General features: G+C 51.4%; 1 protein-coding gene across 2 annotated transcripts in view; it reads right to left on the minus strand.

Annotated features, from left to right (window-relative positions):
* Window positions 1-11,622, minus strand: part of CD99L2 (CD99 molecule like 2) — a 105,091-nt gene extending 93,469 nt beyond the window's left edge. Inside the window, exon 1 of one of the 2 annotated variants that reach the window (XM_068532985.1) lies at window positions 11,396-11,619. In XM_068532985.1, the coding sequence (XP_068389086.1) occupies window positions 11,396-11,462 (67 nt within the window). In that variant the 5' untranslated portion in view covers window positions 11,463-11,619. Of the gene's footprint in view, window positions 1-11,395 lie in introns of both variants that reach the window. The other variant, XM_068532984.1, reaches the window with a different exon arrangement.
* Between the last annotated feature and the right edge of the window lie 6,560 nt (window positions 11,623-18,182).

Raw genomic sequence — 18,182 nt, forward strand, 5'->3', positions numbered from 1 at the left:
GATGAACTTAGAGATTATCATAAGTGAAGTAAGTCAGAGAAAGACAAATATCATATCACTTATATGTGGAATTTAAAATGTGACACAAATAAACTTACCTACAAAATAGAAACAGACTCACAGACATAGAGAACAGACGTGTGATTGCCAAGGGGGAAGGGGGTGGGGGAGGGCTGGATTGGGAGTTTGGGATTAACAGATGCAAACTGTTATATATAGAATGGACAAACAACAAGGTCCTACTGTAGAGCACAGGGAACTCTATTCAGTATCCTGTGATAAACCATAATGGAAAAGAAAAGAATGTATATATAACAGAACTACTTTGCTGTACAGCAGAAATTAACAACATTCTAAACCAAGTATACCTCAATAAGTTAAAAACAAGAAAAGAACCAGTACCCTAGAGAAACTTGTACATATCTACATAAGAATGGTTATGACAGAACTGCTTGAAACATTCAAAAACTGGAAACACCCAAACATCCATCAGTAAGAGAACAAGGGACTTCCCTGGTGGCACAGTGGTTAATAATCCTCCTGCCAATGCAGGGGACATGGGTTCAAACCCTGGTCCGGGAAGATCCCACATGCCACGGGGCAACTAAGCCTGTGCGCCACAACTACTGAGCCTACGTGCCACAACTACTGAAGCCTGCGCACTAGAGCCTGCGCTCCACAACAAGAGAAGACATGGCAATGAGAAGCCCGCGCACCGCAACGAAGAGTAGCCCCCACTCGCCGCAACTAGAGAAAGCCCGCGCACAGCAACAAAGACCCAATGCAGCCAAAAATAAATAAATAAATAAATTTTAAAAAAATAAAGAAGAAATGAATTTTTTAAAAAAACTTGTGGTATATTCAAACAGTGGAGTAATACATAGCAATGAAGATGAATAAGCCACAAATACACACAACAGATCATTAGCAATGGTGGGGGAAAGAGGCAAAACACAAAAGCCTACGTAGAGTGTAATTCCATTTCTACAAGGCTACAGGACAGGCCAAACTAAACTATTTAGGGCCACATGCATAGGTGTTAGAAGTATCAAGCAAAAAAAATGACTGCACAAAAGGCAGGCTAGTGTCACCTCTGGGGGGAGGGTGGGTCTGTGATCAGGAGGGGCACACAGAGGTCCACCTGGGTGCTGTCAACATTCTATTGCTTGGCCTGACTGGTGATGACACAGATCTTCACTTTATACTTATTTGTTAAAGGCCTTGCACACTTTTCTATATCTATGTCATATTTCACAATAAGGGAAAAAGCTATATACACAGGTCAATACTAATAATGTGAAATATATATTTCTACAGAGAAAAAAACTACTACTGAAATACGGTATTCCAGGGACTTCCCTGGCGGTCCAGTGGTTAGGACTCAGCGCTGTCACTGCCAGGACGCGGGTTCAATCCCTGATAGGGGAACTAAGATCCTGCAAGCCATGCAGTGCGGCAAAAAAAAAAAAAAAAAAACTACTGTATTCCAACATGTTAACAGTGGCTAACCCTGGGTTATGGGGTTTGCATTTTCTCGACGCCTCTCTACATTTTCAAAGTTTACTACAAAGAGCACATATTACTCATGTAACCATGTAAACACCTGGTATTGTCAGACTTCGTTATAGTTTTTAGCTTACTGGAGGGTATGTAATTTTATCTTATTACAGGTTAATTTGCATCTCCCCAATTACTAATGAGGTTGAGCATCTTTTCACACGTTTGTTGTCCAATTTGATTTCTTCTTTTATGAATTGCCTGGTCAAGTCTTTGGCTCATTTTTCTGTTTATTCTTTTTCACCAGTTCTCAGAAAATGGTAAAACATATTTAAAAAGACAAGGTCGTCAGCTAAAACTGAAGCTAATAAGGATCAACACAAACTAGATGGGACAAGCCGTCTGTGGGACTCTATGCAGAAAATAACTACCTAAGGAGATTGGTGATGCGCCTGATCTAACTAGGATGAGCTCAAAGCTCACCGAGGAGCCTACAGCGTTTTCCTGGTTGGCTGTGATCGGATTTACTCTCACATGTGTATCCTGAGGCAATGTGACGATGACAGAAAACTCCAGTGACTCACGAGGAACTGAAAATGGAGAGTGGAATCACAAAGAATACGTCTGTCTGTTCAGCAGCGGGTCTCAACCTGGGCGGTTCTGCTCCCAGGGGCCATTGAGCAATGTCTGCACTCATTTGGGGCTGGCTGACTTGGGAGGGGGTACTACTGGCACCTAGTGGGGAGAAGCCAAGAATGCTGCTAAGTATCTCATGATGCACAGGACAGCCCTCCCGCTGAATTCTCCCACCCCAAATGTCAACGGTGCCATTGTTGAGAATCCCTGCTCAATAGCCTCTACCTGGGGTAAAACTGCTCCACCTTCTGTGACCCTTCTCCAAGTAGAAACAGTCAAAGCCCCGAGCTGTCCCACCTTGATGGGGGTACTCCAAAGCCCTTGAGACCCACCATGCAACTACCTGGGGGAGGAACTTCTAGCCAGAGGAGAGGGCAAACAAGAAGATGCCAAGGCGATGGACTGCTTAGCATACTGGAGGAGCAGCAAGCCAGCCCCGGGCAGGGGTGGGAGCCACGGTCAGAGCATGCATAGGCTCCATTCTGTTGGAACTTGTAGGCCACAGAGTGGTTTAGGTTTTATTTTCATTACAACTGGAAGCCACTGGAGGGTTCTGGGCAGAGGGATGCAATGCGATTTAGGTCTCTAAAGATGGTCTGGCTGCTGGGTAGAGACTGGACCGTAGGGGGCAGAAGTGAACCCTGAGACACCTGTTGGGAGGTCACTGCCAGGGCTCCAATGAGAGGGGACAGTGGCCCAGCCAAGGGAGGTAGCCAGAGAGGAGGTGAAACAGGTGGGAGTCTGGATGATTCCGAGGGTGGTCACAGGTGTGGTCTGCTGACAGACCAGATGGGGGCCATGAGGTTAGGAAGCCATGGAGGAGTGGCCAGAGCCCCTAACAGCATGGGGCTGCCAGTTACTCAGGTGGGAGGGGCAGGCTGGGAGGCAGCCAGCAGCAGCTCAGGTTTGCACTGGGTCTTCTGTGACGCGTATGAGCAAGGGTAATAGTCAAAATAACTTAACATGGCTGCGCACGGCATGGACCCTTTGGTTGCTGGATTATGGGGAGGTCCAGGAATCCTGAGGGAAGGGCGAGGACTCAGTTGGTGGGAGGGGAGAACAGATGAACCAGAAGAATTTCAGTAACTTAACACCAGCAAGACATCAGACGACCACGTGGGGATGCTGAATGCAGGAGCCTGGAGGTCAAGAGAGATCAGAGCTGGGGCTAGAAACTGAAGAGTCAAAAGTATGCAGATGGGATTTCATTTAAAGCCATGAGGCTGGTGAAAGCACCTGGGAAGCAAGCGCAAGTAAAGCAGGTGGACTAGGCCCAAGGCATCCCCACAAGCCCTAAGGTCAGAGGTGAGGACGAATGACAAGGAACGACCAGTGCGGCTTCCCAGAAGCCAAGGGGAGAAAGTGCTTCCAGGGGAGGGTGTCAGATGACCCTTGGACCGAGCCACACTGAGGTCATCACTAACCTTGGCCAGGAGCAGCTGCGGGGGAGGGGTGGGAAGCCAAGTGTTGGGAGGAAATTAATGGGAGCCCCAAACTTCTACAAGTCCACATGGTATACTGTATTTTACGAATGAAAGATTAAAATATAGTTCTTGTTTGTTTCTTTTTAGGCACTACTTTGGATTTTTGCTTTTTTTTTTTTTTAAGCTGAACAACAGAGCCAAATGAATGAATGGTGAGAAAGTAAAAGGGATTGCTCCCGAAAGATAGCCCAGAACTCTGCAGGAGGCCAACGGGATATGAAGAGCAACTAAATTAGAATTGCTCCCAGGACAGTTCTTCCTCTGAGCTCACTGGGACTCTGAGCCCAGCTCAGTAATTCGGTGGGCACTTTGGTTCTGGTCAATAAAGGCTTTTGTAAACGAAAGCCCCTGAATGCTCATTAGAAGCAATGCAAGCAAGCAAAGAAGGCAGCCCTTGGGCAGGTGGCCTCTTTCCCATTCTCCTCCCCTCTGGGGAGCCTAACTTGGCTAATAGCTGGACAACACAGCCTACTTGCATTAGCAGTTAATTGGCTACTCCAACAATTCTGTGAGGCCGACAAAGCAGAGGTCAGCAGCCTCTTGGTGCAGATAAGGCAACTGTGGCCAGCAAATGGTGGGGCCACACTGGAATGCAGGCCCGTGTTAATTCCATCATCCCAGGCTAGCTGAAGCAGCAATAAAAATAAAAAGAAGGTCAAAGTGAGCCCTGAGTGCCCTGGCACTATTTTGGGGGTCATGAATTCCACACTGCAACAATGTTTCTTGCTGAGGGTACCCCCTCTAAGTTGGAAAACAGTCCCAAACAGAACCACCTTGCAATGCCAGCCAGAGGCTGTCTGGCCGCTCCTTTAAACAGATGTTCACTGAGCTGTGGCACTCCTCTCTGTGGGATTCCACTACAGTTTTCAAAGTGTTTTTGTTTTAAAGTTGCAGAACCCTCTGACATCTGATGAGCAACCCCATGTAGAAAACAAACAAAAACAGAACTCAAAACTACTTGAGGGCTTACTTGGTGACGCAGCGGTTAAGAATCCGCCTGCCAATGCAGGGGACACGGGTTCGAGCCCTGGTCCGGGAAGATCCCACGTGCCGCGGAGAAACAAAGCCCGTGTGCCACAACTACTGAGCCCGTGTGCCACAACTACTGAAGCCCGCGCGCCTAGAGCCCGTGCTCCGCAACGAGAGAAGCCACTGCAATGAGAAGCCCACACACTGCAACGAAGAGTAGCCCCCGCTCACTGCAACTAGAGAAAACCCACACGCAGCAACGAAGACCCAACGCAGCCAAAAATAAATAAATTCATTAAAAAAAACTAGTTGAAGGTGGAGTGGCGGTCCAGGCCCACCCATTTCTGCTCTGGTCCTTTCCCCCAACCGGCCTGGGGACAAAGGTGAGCCGGCAGCCCACTCCTCCTCCTCAGCAAAGGGGCAGGCACAGCCCAGACAAAGAAGAAAGCCTGTCTGCTGTACCCAGACTGCACCTGCTTCAAACGCAGCCATCATGACGGGGTGGGGGGGGGAGGCCAGGGCGGGGCGTAGGAAAGGCCTTTTGGGACACAGCCGGGGGCCCCCGATACAGGTGGCCCACTGCACAGGGCGCACTCTGCAATCTCCTTCAGGAGTAGTTTAAAATCAAACCCAGGCAAAAGAAATCCAGCTGCCTTCCAGGGCCCTCAGAGGTGCTTCAAAGCATTCATTGCCGTACCAAGGCCACCACCACAATCCAATTTTCTGCACATTTATTTTAAAATCCTGAACTGAGAGCAGATTGGGGGTTGATTTAAAATGGCAAAATTGAAACAATGTAAAGAAACACCACAAGCTAGTTTTTTCAAAGAATGAAGCGGACGCTAATATCCACCCCTTAGCTTCTCCTAGCTTCCTCTTGCTGCTATAATAAATGATGGCCAACGTAGTGCCCTGCAACGCACACTTTTATCTTACAGTTTGGGAGGTCAGAGGTCCAACGCGGTCTCACTGGGCTGAAATCAAGGTATTGCCAGGGCTGCATTACTTCTGGAAGCTCTAGGGCAGAGTCTGTGTATTCCTTGGCTCCCGGCCCCTTCCATCTTCGGAGCCAGCGAAGGCAGTGGACTCTTTCTCACGTGGCATCACTCTGACCCTCACTCCTCTACCTTCCTCTTCGATATTTAAAGGAACCTCATCCTTTAATTAGCCAGCATAACCCAGGAGAATCTTATTTTCAGGCCAGCTGATTGGCAACCTAATTCCACCTGCTACCTTAATTCCCCTCTACTGTTGAGGAAGGAGATAGACAGGCCCTGGGTTAACCTGCTGCAACTGGTTTCAACTGGTTTCATGCTGACCCTTTGAGATGAACTACAAGAATTAAGCACCGTGATTGGCTGAAAGACAAAGCAGCCCACCACAGCCTCCTCATTTTTGTGGTCAAGATTTCCCAGCCCGACACATGTGCAGAAGGGGTCCCAGGTCATCCTCTAGTAACCTTGGCCACACTGTAATATCATTAGCATTGCGGTTTTGACCCTTCCCCCTCTCCCCCTGGGTTTTGCTTAGGTGCTCACGAGAAAGATTCAAAATAGTGCTTGAGGGGCTTCCCTGGTGGCGCAGTGGTTGAGAATCCCCCTGCCAATGCAGGGGACACGGGTTCAAGCCCTGGTCCGGGAAGATCCCACGTGCTGCGGAGCAACTAAACCCGTGTGCCACGACTACTGAGCCTGCGCTCTAGAGCCCACGAGCCACAACTACTGAAGCCCACGTGCCTAGAGCCCGTGCTCCGCAACAAGAGAAGCCACCGCAATGAGAAGCCCTCGCACCGCACCGAAGAGTAGCCCCCGCTCGCTGCAACCAGAGGAAGCCTGCACGCAGCAACGAACACCCAACGTACCAAAAATAAATAAATAAATACATAAATTGATTAAAGAAAAAAAAATAGTGCTTGGCGGAAGCCCAAATAAGGACTTGCAGATGACATGATCATAGGGGAGAAAAAAGGAGGGTCACCCTCATCTAAACCCCAGAAGACTAACCCCATATTAACTACCTAAGCTACCCCGGAGCGCAAGGCATTGCTACCCCTACTCCATGAGTTTGCCTGTGTGCTCTCCCACATGTACTGTGCTTCTAATAAAGTCTGTACCTGCTTTGCAGTCTTGGTCTCTTTGCTGAATTCTCTCTTCAAAGAAGACAAAGACTGAGGTCCTCTTGCCGGCCGAAATCACTATGTAACCTCCCATAGTCACAGGTTCCAGAGATTAGGGCATGGACATCTTTGGGGGCCATTTGGAACACTGACCTGCATGAAAGATTTCTCCCCTGTTTCTATTACGCGTTTAGGATGACTTTAGGCTTTTACATGCAAACCAAGATTGGCCAGTCAGTGGACCTGTGAGCCAGCCTCAGGGAGGGCCCAGCCTGGGCTGGGGAACAGGAACCTCCAGACAGAGCCGGGCCTCCCCCCACACGCCAAGAGCAGCAGAGGAATACATGCCAAGTGCAAAGGGGAGGAGTGGACACACAGCAGGGAAAGCACCACCACCAGGTGGGGGAAGAACCCAGGACGGGAGTCAGTGCGCCTGGAAAGGATCTTTCCTGAACTCACGAAAACCAAAATTAGCTGCTCCCCACACTCCCCTGCGAGCTGCCAACAGCCTCTTCACCCTCACCGCCGCCACCTCTGCTGGAGGCCCCTCCTCGGTGCCTGCTGACACTGACTCTTGGGTGATTTCTGTGTGTGTGCGCCTGTTTAAGAAACACACACATTTTTGTTACCTGGTATCCAAAATGATGGAGGGGATGGGATGTGACCTTTGACAGTGAGGAAGGGGCTGCAAACCAGTCAAAACAGGTGAGACTAAAAGGCAAACAGTCCCTAGACCCTGTCGGTCCACTGCAGTGACCGGGGTGCATAAGGGCAACCCTGAGCCACGCAGGACAGGGAAGGTCCCCCCTGCCCAGGATGCACCTTTGCAGGGGCCACCGCTGCACTCAGGCGAGCAGGGTTAAGTAGCTCTGGGCCAATCCTGCAGGTGCCCCAGGGGTCTGTCTGGCTCAAACCCAATAGCCCAAGTCAGCCCACAGGGCTTCTGCCTGGATCCCAGTGCCACCAGCACTCGGGGCCCCCCCTGCTCTCGCTCTCCCTGGCCCGACCAAACTCGGGGGCCCTGAAGACCAACCCCAACCCAGGGGTCACATGCTGCCACCTCCCTCATTTGTTCTGCTTGGACTGCAGTGAACGTTTTAAACAGAGATATAATCCACATACCATACAACTCACCCTTTCAAAGCGTACAATTTAGTGGTTCTTGGTACATTCACGAGGTTGTACAACCACCACCTCTATCCAGTTCCAGAACATTTCCATCACCCTAAAAGGAAACCTGGTACCTATTAGGCAGTCACTCTTCATTCCCCTTAGACCCCGGCAACCACTAGTCTACTTTTTGTCTCTATGGATTTGCCAACTCTGGACATTACATATAAACGGAATCATGCAATATGTGGGCTTTTGTATCTGGCTTCCTTCACTTAGCATAATATTTTCAAGGTTTGCACTGTGTATTTTTTAAATGTGGCTTGGAATAATAGTTACTAGCACAGAGCTCACTTCGAGCCAGGTGTTGTGCTAAGTACTTTATCCATTTGCACTCATTTAATCCTAGTAACAGCCCCATGAGGCGGATGGTGGTATTATCCCCATTTTCCAGATGAGAAAACTGAGGCAACAAGCAGTTAAGTGACTTGCCCTGCACCGTGGTAGCGCTGGGCAGGCCTGCTTCGCAGCTGGCACTCGCCCTCTCTTGGCCGGGCTGCCTCTCTTTAAAGGAGCAGGCACTTGGAGATCTGCCAGCACGCTCATCACACATTCTTGGCCACGGCTCCCATTTCTGTCACCTGCCCCATCCCTGGATATAACTGCATTTATGACCCCTCCTTTGGTTACTCAGATAAACCTGAGTTCAAGTCCAAAACCTCACTGGACCACGTTTTTCATCTGAGTTATGGGTTACCACTCAGTTACTTTTCAAGGCTGTATGCAAACAGCCATTACGAACATCAGGAGACAAGATGGGTCACAGTGCCAAGCTTTCAGGGTAGTTAGGAGGTGTAAGTGTGTGCGAGGCCCTGAGGGCCTGGCGCGTGGAAGACACTGGGGAAGTGGAGCCCTCGTATGTTTATTACCCACCCGTACCACTGAGATTCTTCTCCCCGGAAGTCAAAAGCACAGCTTCCATTTCTGTAGGTGCAGACAGGGGACATACCTGTCCTCAGACAATTTTTCAGAACTAGTAAAATACACAGTGAACTAAAAGCCCATCTGTAATTAGAACAGGAATGACTTGTTAACCACCTTTTAAACTCCTGGGAGCCTAAAATCTGTCTCAACTTGCCCGAGTCCGTGCGGATTTCACAATCGTGCTTCGAGGTTCTGAGTGTCTCCCGAGGCCTGCCAGGCTTTCTAGGTCACACCTCATTACTGAGGACCAGGACCAAGAAGAAAGTGGCTCTTGGGCAGACCCACCTGATCCACCACCTGGGGGCTCCCGGAGAGCCAGTGGGTACCTAACTGAGACCTGCTTTATGTTTGTTCATTTTGACACAGTAGCTCTGAAACTAACTGCCCGGATCCCCAGAGGGGACCACCAATGCAAAACCCGTATTTGTCATGTTGTTCTGCACAAAAGATCCAGGAAACTGGGGCCCTACCTTGAAGCAAAAGCTTCTTCTGGTTCAGCGTTAATTAAAATTTAAAAAGATCACTGGCTAGCAATCTTAAATGGGTGGGATCCTGGCTCTATCCTTCCGAGTTATGTGACCAGGGACCCCTAATCTGGAAGGCGGAGATTATACCTAACAAGCCAAACTCCTGGGGCAATTAAAAAACATATATGTGAAGTGGTACACAGCAAGCACTCAGGAGACGGTAGCTGGTGGCAGGGCTGCAAATCTGAGGGTGACAACACGCCTGGTTCCCTCGAGATACCTTTATGAGTTGTTAGGCATTATACAGATGAGCAAACCGAACCAAGTTCAGAGCACTTTCCCAAGGCCACTTGGCCAGTAAGGCGTAGGAGGAGGGCAGCCTCCAGGTGTAAAGGCATGATGCCTAATACTTAAAAGCAAGGACAGTGGAATCAGACAAGCCTGGAATCAAATCTTAGCTTTGCCACCTGAGGCAAGTTACTTCGCCTCTGTGCGCCTCCGTTTCCTCATCTGTAAAACGGCTGCACCCATTTGCAGTTTCCCCCACCACTTTGTAAATCACCTAGTGTAACCCGTAATGATGAAAACCTGACACCTCATCATTTAAATTCCTCACCTTCTCAATGTGCCCACCATGTTGAAGACTTGCAGAAGACAGCCTTGAAGGGAGCATCATTTTTCGAACTTTTTTGTGCTTCCACTTTCAAATGTCCCATATCATTAGATGCAAGCTAATCAAGTGATCATACTTTTCCCCACAAATGCATCATAAACAAAATAAAAATCTTAACCCCGAAGGGAAAAATGAAACAAAATTCAACAACCCTGTAACTTGCTTTATTATTCTTCACTGCACTAATAGTATATAGATTGCGATGTTTGCACTTATTTTCTCCCGCATCAGGATGTCAGCTCCACGAGGACAGAGCCTGAATTTTGTTCACTGCTGGAGCATCAGTGTCTAGAACAGAGCCTGGCACCTTTGTAGAATGCTGAATGGCTCTTCTTGTACAGACTCCAGGAGGGCTGCCCGCATGAGAAACATTTCTACATCTTTTGCAAAACTGCTTTGGACTGTCTACTGTTTTCCAGTGTTCCTTGTAAGTAACATAACCCTCACTAGAACGCACTTATAGGACACGGTTTTGTTTTTGCTGAGCTCATGTGTTTTTAACTAGCTGAATCTGCCTTTGTGTCAGGACGCTCAGAGCACAATTCTGTGCTCACTGCACTGTTTTCCTCAACCTCTTTTTCTGATGTGGAGATAAGTAAGTGTAAGAAGATTCTGCTGGGACTCCTTGGCGACCCTATTTTTAACCACAGACTGCATTTATTCTAATAAGATGCTTCTCAAACATAAATGTGCCTGCGAATTACCCGGGGATCTAGTTAATGCAGAATCTGACTCAGTAGGTCAGGGGCGGGGCCTGAGATGCTGCATTCCTAACAAGTCCCAGGAGATGTCGTTGTGGGCCTTGGACCACACTTTTGAGTAGTGAGGGTCTAAGAAACTTGCTCCCTTGATTTGATAGAATTTGTCTCTCCTCCTCCTTGGCAAAATATCACCAATGGCTCGAAAACTGGGGCGGGTACCAGAAGCTCCTGGGGAGCTGGTTAGACTTACACACCGCCGTTCCCCGTCCACCCCCCGTCCACCCCCCCATCCCCGCCGAGATCCTGACAAAGTAGGAGTGAGCACAGGAAGCTCCCCAGGTGCTTCTGCTGCAGGTGGCCTGGAAACACATTTTGAGAAGCCCTGCTCAGGGAATGAGTGCTCTCTTCAAGGTTTTTCCAACGGCAATCTCCCGGGGACAGGTGTTGTCACCGGCGGAGACACCTTGTTCAGGATTTTAAGGGGGGAGTATCCCGCTGTTTCTAGCCCAGCACCAGGAGGGGTCCCGGTCCCTCCCCACCGGCCACATGGACTGCGGCACGGTCAGCCCCCGCGGGCTCGGGGCTAGCACCCCCGCCCCATCCTCCCGCACGGCCCCGCCTGCCCGCCGGCAGCCTCCGCAGCAGGCCCTCGGGCGGGGGCCGAGCCGCTCATGCGCACCACCGGGCCCACGGGGCGCAGGGCCCCCGCCCCACGGGCCCAGAGGGCGGGGTCCCCGCGTGCCCCCCGCCCGCCTTACCTCTCTGGACCACAGTGGCCAAGGAGAAAGCGAGGCAGATGAGGAACGCCGAGTGCCAGGCCACCATGGCTGGGAGCGGGCGGACGGGGCCCAGAGAAGCACAGCGCGAGAGCGCCCGAGGGGGTGGTCGGGGAGGAGCCGGGAAGGAGGAGGAGGAGCAGAAGAGGGAGGAACCCTGCCGCTACTGCAGGGCCTCGCCCAGAACCGGCGCGCGCGCGCGCGGCGCGGCCCCGGGAGGGCGGGGGAGGGGCGCGCGCGAGCTCTGGCGGGGCGTGCCCGACGGAGACGAGGTGAGGTGGGGTGGGACTGCGACTGTGGTGCGAGGGGCGGGGCGAGCCTGCAGGCTCGGGGGCGGGGCCTATGCGCGAGGGGCGGGACGGCAGCCTGCGGGCGGGGCTGGAGCTTGAGGGGCGGAGCCCGCGGGCACCCAGCAGGTTAGGCGGTCCGGGTCCCGGCCAGCGCCGGCCCGCGGTTTCACACCCCGCCCTCGAAAGGGAAGTCTCAGAGGTGGGCCCTGCGGGCCCGGAGCACTGAGTCAACAGTGGCTGGGGAGCCGGAGGCGCTGGCAGCAAGGGTATGCGGTGATTTCCACCCGGCGCGCCAGACTCCTCTAGGGCCCGGAGCAGGACCCAAGGCGGCGCACAAGCCTGGTGCGTTCTGCCAGCCGGGTGACCTTGAACAGGGCTCTTCCCCTTCTGGCCTTGGTGTCCTCCCAGTAAAGGGCTGTTCCCTAGGGGTCCCTCCAGCTGCGGCTCCAGGACCCGGCACCCGCGCTCCTGCCCCCGTCGCCTTGGCGGAACTTGTTTGTCAGAACCGCCGGCTGCCCTCCCACTTAGCTGATCCTGCAGTGGAGCCCTGCCCAGAGATGAAAGAAAAGGGCCATTTTCGTGGCTGGCCGCGGTTGGCAAACAGCGGCACGTCTGGAGGAAACGAGCCTGAGGCCGGGGGCGCGGGGGGCAGGCGAGAGGGAAGTTGCGGGGTGACCTGGAGCCGAGCGCCGCGGGCCCGGGGGAGGAAGGAGGAGGGGACAGGGTCAGCTCCCCCGAGGCTTTGATGAATGCGCTGAAAGCGCGAGTTCGCATCTGCAGAGTCGATCTGTAAACGTGCTCAGTGATCGACACACGCGCTGCAGTCCTTTCCCATGAACCCCTCCAACCGAGTCCATCTCCGGGACCGGGTGAAATCAGATTCCGACACTGACTGTAACAGCAAAATGCCCGCTGCAGCCTTTGACGTGAACGCTCTCAAGAAGGGCTCCGGCTGCAGCCGGCTTTCAAAGACAAAGAGAAAGCGCCGCTGCTCCCCGGAGTCGTCGAGCCTGTCCCTGCCATTATTCGACACAGGCTGCCCTGGGCCACATCCTCCTTGAGGGTAGCTACTACCATCTCCCCCCAGTGTCCCTTCGGTAGGCTTCCTGTGTCTCCCACAGGGCCACACCTCCATACCCCCCCCCAGAGGCTTCCCCCACCCTCTGAGCCATAGTAGGGGGCGGGGGTCTCCCTGAGATGGAGCCAAAATCTTTCCCTCTGTGACTTGTATCCATTGCTCTGAATCTTGGGGCTGCAAAAACAAAACATACAAGGAGTGAGCGGATACTCTGATTTTCAGGGCAGTGCTTATTCTATGACACTAGCAGGAGAATTAACAGAAATAGCTAGTGGTTATTGAACACACACGATATACATGGCATATTCCAGGCATTTTATTCTTATTTTTTATTCCCACCACAACTTCATGTATCACCTCAATAATTAATGAGGGAAAAGGAGCAAAATGGAGATTCCTTGAGGTTGGGGAGTTAACCAGGTCCAGTCCCATAGTGTCAAAGGGGGGCACGGGGATCACCAGGAACCCCAGCAGGTGAATGGCTAAGAACATGTGCTTCCGAGCCAGACAGAGTGGCGATCCTGGCTGGACGCAATAAGGTCGTGCTAAGGATTAAATGAGATACTGGAAAGCAAGTGGTCTCGGACACAGTGAGCGGAGACGCATTACTTGTTACTCTTATAACAGCTAAAGAAATACTGGCTACTGTGAGGTTGGGCAGTTGCTGTGTATTCCAGGATGCGAATATGCCCCAACTTGCCCACTAACTCTGGGTGCCCTGTGCCATTCCCTTGCCCTCGGGCTTCAGGAGTCCCACCTGTAAGGAGGGCACTAGACATCATGCTCTTTTAGAGCTCTTGAGGCTCTGATGGGTGAACCTCAGCACCTACACACTCAGCTACACTGAGGAGGCTTGAGGAGGTGAGGAAAATGCAGCCTCTAAGTGAGGCATGTCAGTCACACGCAGCTGGGGCTCTAACTGGTCAATGTGTAGTAGAGATACCTCAATCCCAGCAGCGAGACACTGGCCACAGTGTAACATGCAGGAAGACTGTTTTCTAGCTCAGGGGTGGTTGGCACACTGGCTTGCAGGTCAAATCCAGCCCACCCGCCCGTTTGTATGACCTGCAAACTAGGAATGGTATTTGTACCTTTAAATGGTTGAAAAAATCAAAAGAAGGTTATTTTGTGACAGGGGACATTTAGACGAAATTCACGTGTCAGGATCCACGAAGCTGGTGGGAACACAGCCACGCGCATTCGTTTCTGTATTGTCTACAGCTGTTTTTGTGCTACTACAGCAGAACTGAGTAGTTGCAACAGAGACCATGGAGCCCACACAGCCTAAAATACCTACTACCTAGCGCTTTACAGAAAAAGTGTGTTGGCCTCCATTCTAGCAGATTGAACTATAGCAAGGATGAATAGTAACAGGCGATGGTGCGGGGCCTAAAGAGTGTGCTCCTGTAGAACAGGGGATGAGCACAGGAGCTGGCACGGGAACAAGAAGCAACAGAAAAGGATCATGTTTATCATGTGCCAAAAGACACCCACTCAAAAAAACCCAAAGAACAAAAAAACAGGCCTTTAGTCAAAATATTGCAAATGTCCGAGGTCAGTTATCCTGCCAGATAACTCTCCCTATGTAAAATGACTCATCTGAGGCCTGGTTTGTCTCTCAGTCTCTTATAAGTTAGGTTAGTGTGAGTCTGAGGGAACCGATGACATCAGGCCCTGAGCCTACCAGGCTGAGGACCTCCCTGGAACTTGGTGAGCCTCTCAAGTAGCTGCTACCCTGCTGAACTGCAATTGATCGTGGAGCTGATTTACACACAGGAAATTCTACACTTAGAAACCATGATTCTGTGCCCCCCGAATACACACACTCCCCACTGCCACTGCATGTGGGTGCTGGGACTGACTCCTGGCCAAGCCTGCCTTGTCTCCACATCACCCTCCTTGTCCTCACCCTCTTGCTACTCCTCACCCCTTCCTGAACTTCTCATATCCTGCAGATGTTCACCACTTGGGAAGCCATTTGGCCTGACGAGCTCCTCTCCTAAAACGCCCACCTTGCCTCAGCACTGACCTAGGCAGAGAAGTGTGACATGGACAAATGGCCACCAGGCTAGTCTGGGAGTACAGGAGAGGCACAGATGGAGCTGGGAGGGCTTACACTAATCTGAGTTACGTAGGCTTCTGAGGGCAAGCCTGGTCTTCCGTCACACCCCACCATATCCTTAGGAAGATGTGTTCTAAATTCCAAAACAGCTGTTCTCTCACTATTAGCGCAGAGTTCCCGTGCTTGCTCCCAAGTGCCACAAACCGCTCCTTGCAAAGTCCCCCAAGGGGGCCACCCTCACCTGTGGCCAAAATTAGACCCACCTGGTAGCATCTGCCCACCAGGGCTCTGGAATGGCGTTGCCATCAGCCCCATCACTGTTGAAGGTGCCCATCTGGAGAGCACCACTCTCCATGTCGGCAGTGCCGATTCCTGGTCCTTGGGGCGCCAGAGTGGAGAGGGAGTCCACGTGAGGGCAGGGGCGGGGACAAAGGACTTGCCCCGACTCAGGGTCACCCTTTGGCCCCGGGGCCCAAGGCAGCTCAGCTTGTGCTCAGGGCTTCAGCAGCCCTTCTGTCTGCTTCCTCTCCTCCCACAGCCTTGGGTCCTAATCCCTTTAACCAAAGTAGTTTGAGGGGCCGGGATGGGCTCCAGAGTAGGTGGGAAAGGGACCAGCACTCTCCCCACCCACCCAGCTCCCCACCACGCAGGCCAATTAAGAGACATAGCCTCCCTGCGAAGCACTGGAATGCAGACAGCCAGCGGTGGGAGCCGGTGCACCAGGGGCTACAACAGTTCCCCAAATGCCTGATAGCAGGGGTGAGTCTTTACCAGTCTCAGGCAAAGGAAGAAAGTGAGACTGTTGCGGTAATTCCCCCGCATAAAGCGAGAGGGCTGACCTTTATCCTGAAATCGTGGACTTTTCTGGGTACACAGAAGTCCTTTATTGCACAAAAAGATGGCAGTGTTTTGTTCAATGTGCCTGCTTTGCAAAATAAAAAGTTGGCAACCCTGCCCGTCCCCAAATTTAAAATAAAGAAATCTACTCACCAGTGAAATTCACAAGTCTGCAAAGCCCTGGCTATGCCAGCAATATTTAGCCCATCCAGGGCCCTGATACATGGGGATTTTTTGGAACACACCCCATATGTAAACAGAAGCCCTGAAAATGGATTCTAAAACAATGTTCCCTCTCATATTTTTTGAGTTGTAAGCAAATTATCCCTCCGTTGCCTCCTCCTCTCCACAATGTTCGTATTCTCTCCTCTCTTGGATTTTCTAGTAAGGCAAGGTCAGGCAGAGCCTTGAATGCCATGCTAATGAGCAGAGCTTTGATCCTGAGAACAGAGGGAAGCCACTGAAGGGTTGTAAGCATTAAGCAGCAGAAAGACAGGGAAAGTGAGGGGCAGGGAAAGTGGTCCACAGGAATGGCTACTGGCATCATCTCGACAGAGAAGCTGGGAGCCTGGGGCTGAAGAGAAGTGTCTGGATTCAGGCTATGTATGTGGCAGAGGCAACAGTGGCCATAGAAAGGAGGGGATGGCTGTGTCCACCTGGCCCTGTTCTCAGGGAACAAAGGATGTCCAGGGTGCCCTGTGGGGAGGAAACAGACAACAAGCAGTCAGGTGATAGAGGCAGTTAGAGAGGGGAGCACAGGGCACTGTGGGAGCATGGACGAGCTGACTTAAAGGAAAAGGAATAGTTCACCGTGCAGATGGCGGGGCGTGTGGGTTCCAAGAGAACCGCTGAAGCAAAAGCCCAGAAATGAGCCTTTGAATTTGAACTGCCTGGAGCCAGGTCATGCAGGGTTCCTAGAGCAGGTGAAGTTTGGACTCTATCCAAACGCAACTGGGAACCCCAAAGAGTTTTAAGTGGGGCTCGGGTGAGGCTGCAGGGTGACGAGATCAGATTGGTATTTCATGGTTCCATTTCTTTCAGGAGACTCAGGACTCTGTTGTACAGAACCCAGCATCTGCCTCGGAAAATGCTGCTCTAGGCGCCAGAGCCATTGAAGAGTGAAAAGCTAGGAGAAGTGGGGAAGAGATTGGGCAGGGACATGGAGGCAGGGAGAAGAGTGAGGAGGCCAGTGCAGGGGTCCTGAGAGATGGGCTCAGGAAGGGGGCAGGCTGGGATTCCGCTCTCCAGCTCTGTCGCCCGGAGACAAGGCAGTGTGGCCGGTCAGGAGGTTCAGCTTCACAGACAGTGGGCAGATTTGCATCCCGTGTTTCCACAGAACCCCCCTCCCTCATTCATTCCTATGGCTACTGCATGCGACAGTTGCTCACCCCTGGAAGGGACCCTTTGACTGGAGCATTTTGTAATCCAGTGCAACAAATTCCCAGGAGACACAAATCATCTCATCCTTTTTGATCCCTGTTAGAATTCCCACTGCGTGTTTGAAGTGTTTTCTTAACACATCAAGGACCATACTACAGTGACGATCATGTCAATGATGGTCACGGTGACAAGAATCCAGAAGGAAAAGAAGATAGGTGCAAAATGCCAGTGGGTCACCATCTAGTTTCAAGGCTCATTACCATGAGAAGGAGTCCTCTGCTCTGGAAATCTAAATGCAGAACACCAACCCGTCTTCTGGAAGCCTGCGTGCCAAGTCAAGCAGGGCAAAGCCTTATACCTGCATATTTTCCTAATTCGAGAGACTGTTCTGTAAATTTCTTTCTAGGGCTCAGTCGAGTTAATATGGAATTTGCATAAGCACTTGGCAAAAAATAACTTATCTCTCTGTAATATTTGTGAGGCAGCATTTCCCACTCTGAACCCTGACCTCTGAAGGACTAGGACTTAACATTTGCCTCCCAAACGTGGACCTTATTTAACGCACCCGGTGAAGTCTCCCTGAAGCACTCGGGAGACTCAAACCACAGAAACCAGCGTTTGGCCTCTTTATGTCTTTGCATGTCATCGAAGCAGTTGAAGAAACCTCCCGGAAAAAGTTACAGAACGCAAGTGTGGAAACAGCATCCGATTAATAGTAATAACATTGTGTTCAGAAATACCTCTTGTCGGACTTCCCTGGTGGTGCAGTGGTTAAGAATCTGCCTGCCAATGCCGGGGACACGGGTTCGAGCCCTGGTCTGGGAAGATCCCACATGCCACGGAGCAACTAAGTCCGTGTGCCACAACTACTGAGCCTGCGCTCTAGAGCCCATGCGCCACAACCACTGAGCCTGCGAGCCACAACTACTGAGCCCACGAGCCACAACTACTGAAGCCCGCGCGCCTAGAGCCCGTGCTCCGCAACAAGAGAAGCCACCGCAATGAGAAGCCCGCGCACCGCAATGAAGAGTAGTCCCCACTTGCCGCAACTAGAGAAAGCCCACGCGCAGCAACAAAGACCCAACGCAGCCAAAACTAAATAAATAAAATGAATTTTAAAAA

The sequence above is a fragment of the Eschrichtius robustus genome, chromosome X (genome assembly GCF_028021215.1).
Source record: "Eschrichtius robustus isolate mEscRob2 chromosome X, mEscRob2.pri, whole genome shotgun sequence".
Classification (NCBI taxonomy): Eukaryota; Metazoa; Chordata; class Mammalia; order Artiodactyla; family Eschrichtiidae; genus Eschrichtius; species Eschrichtius robustus.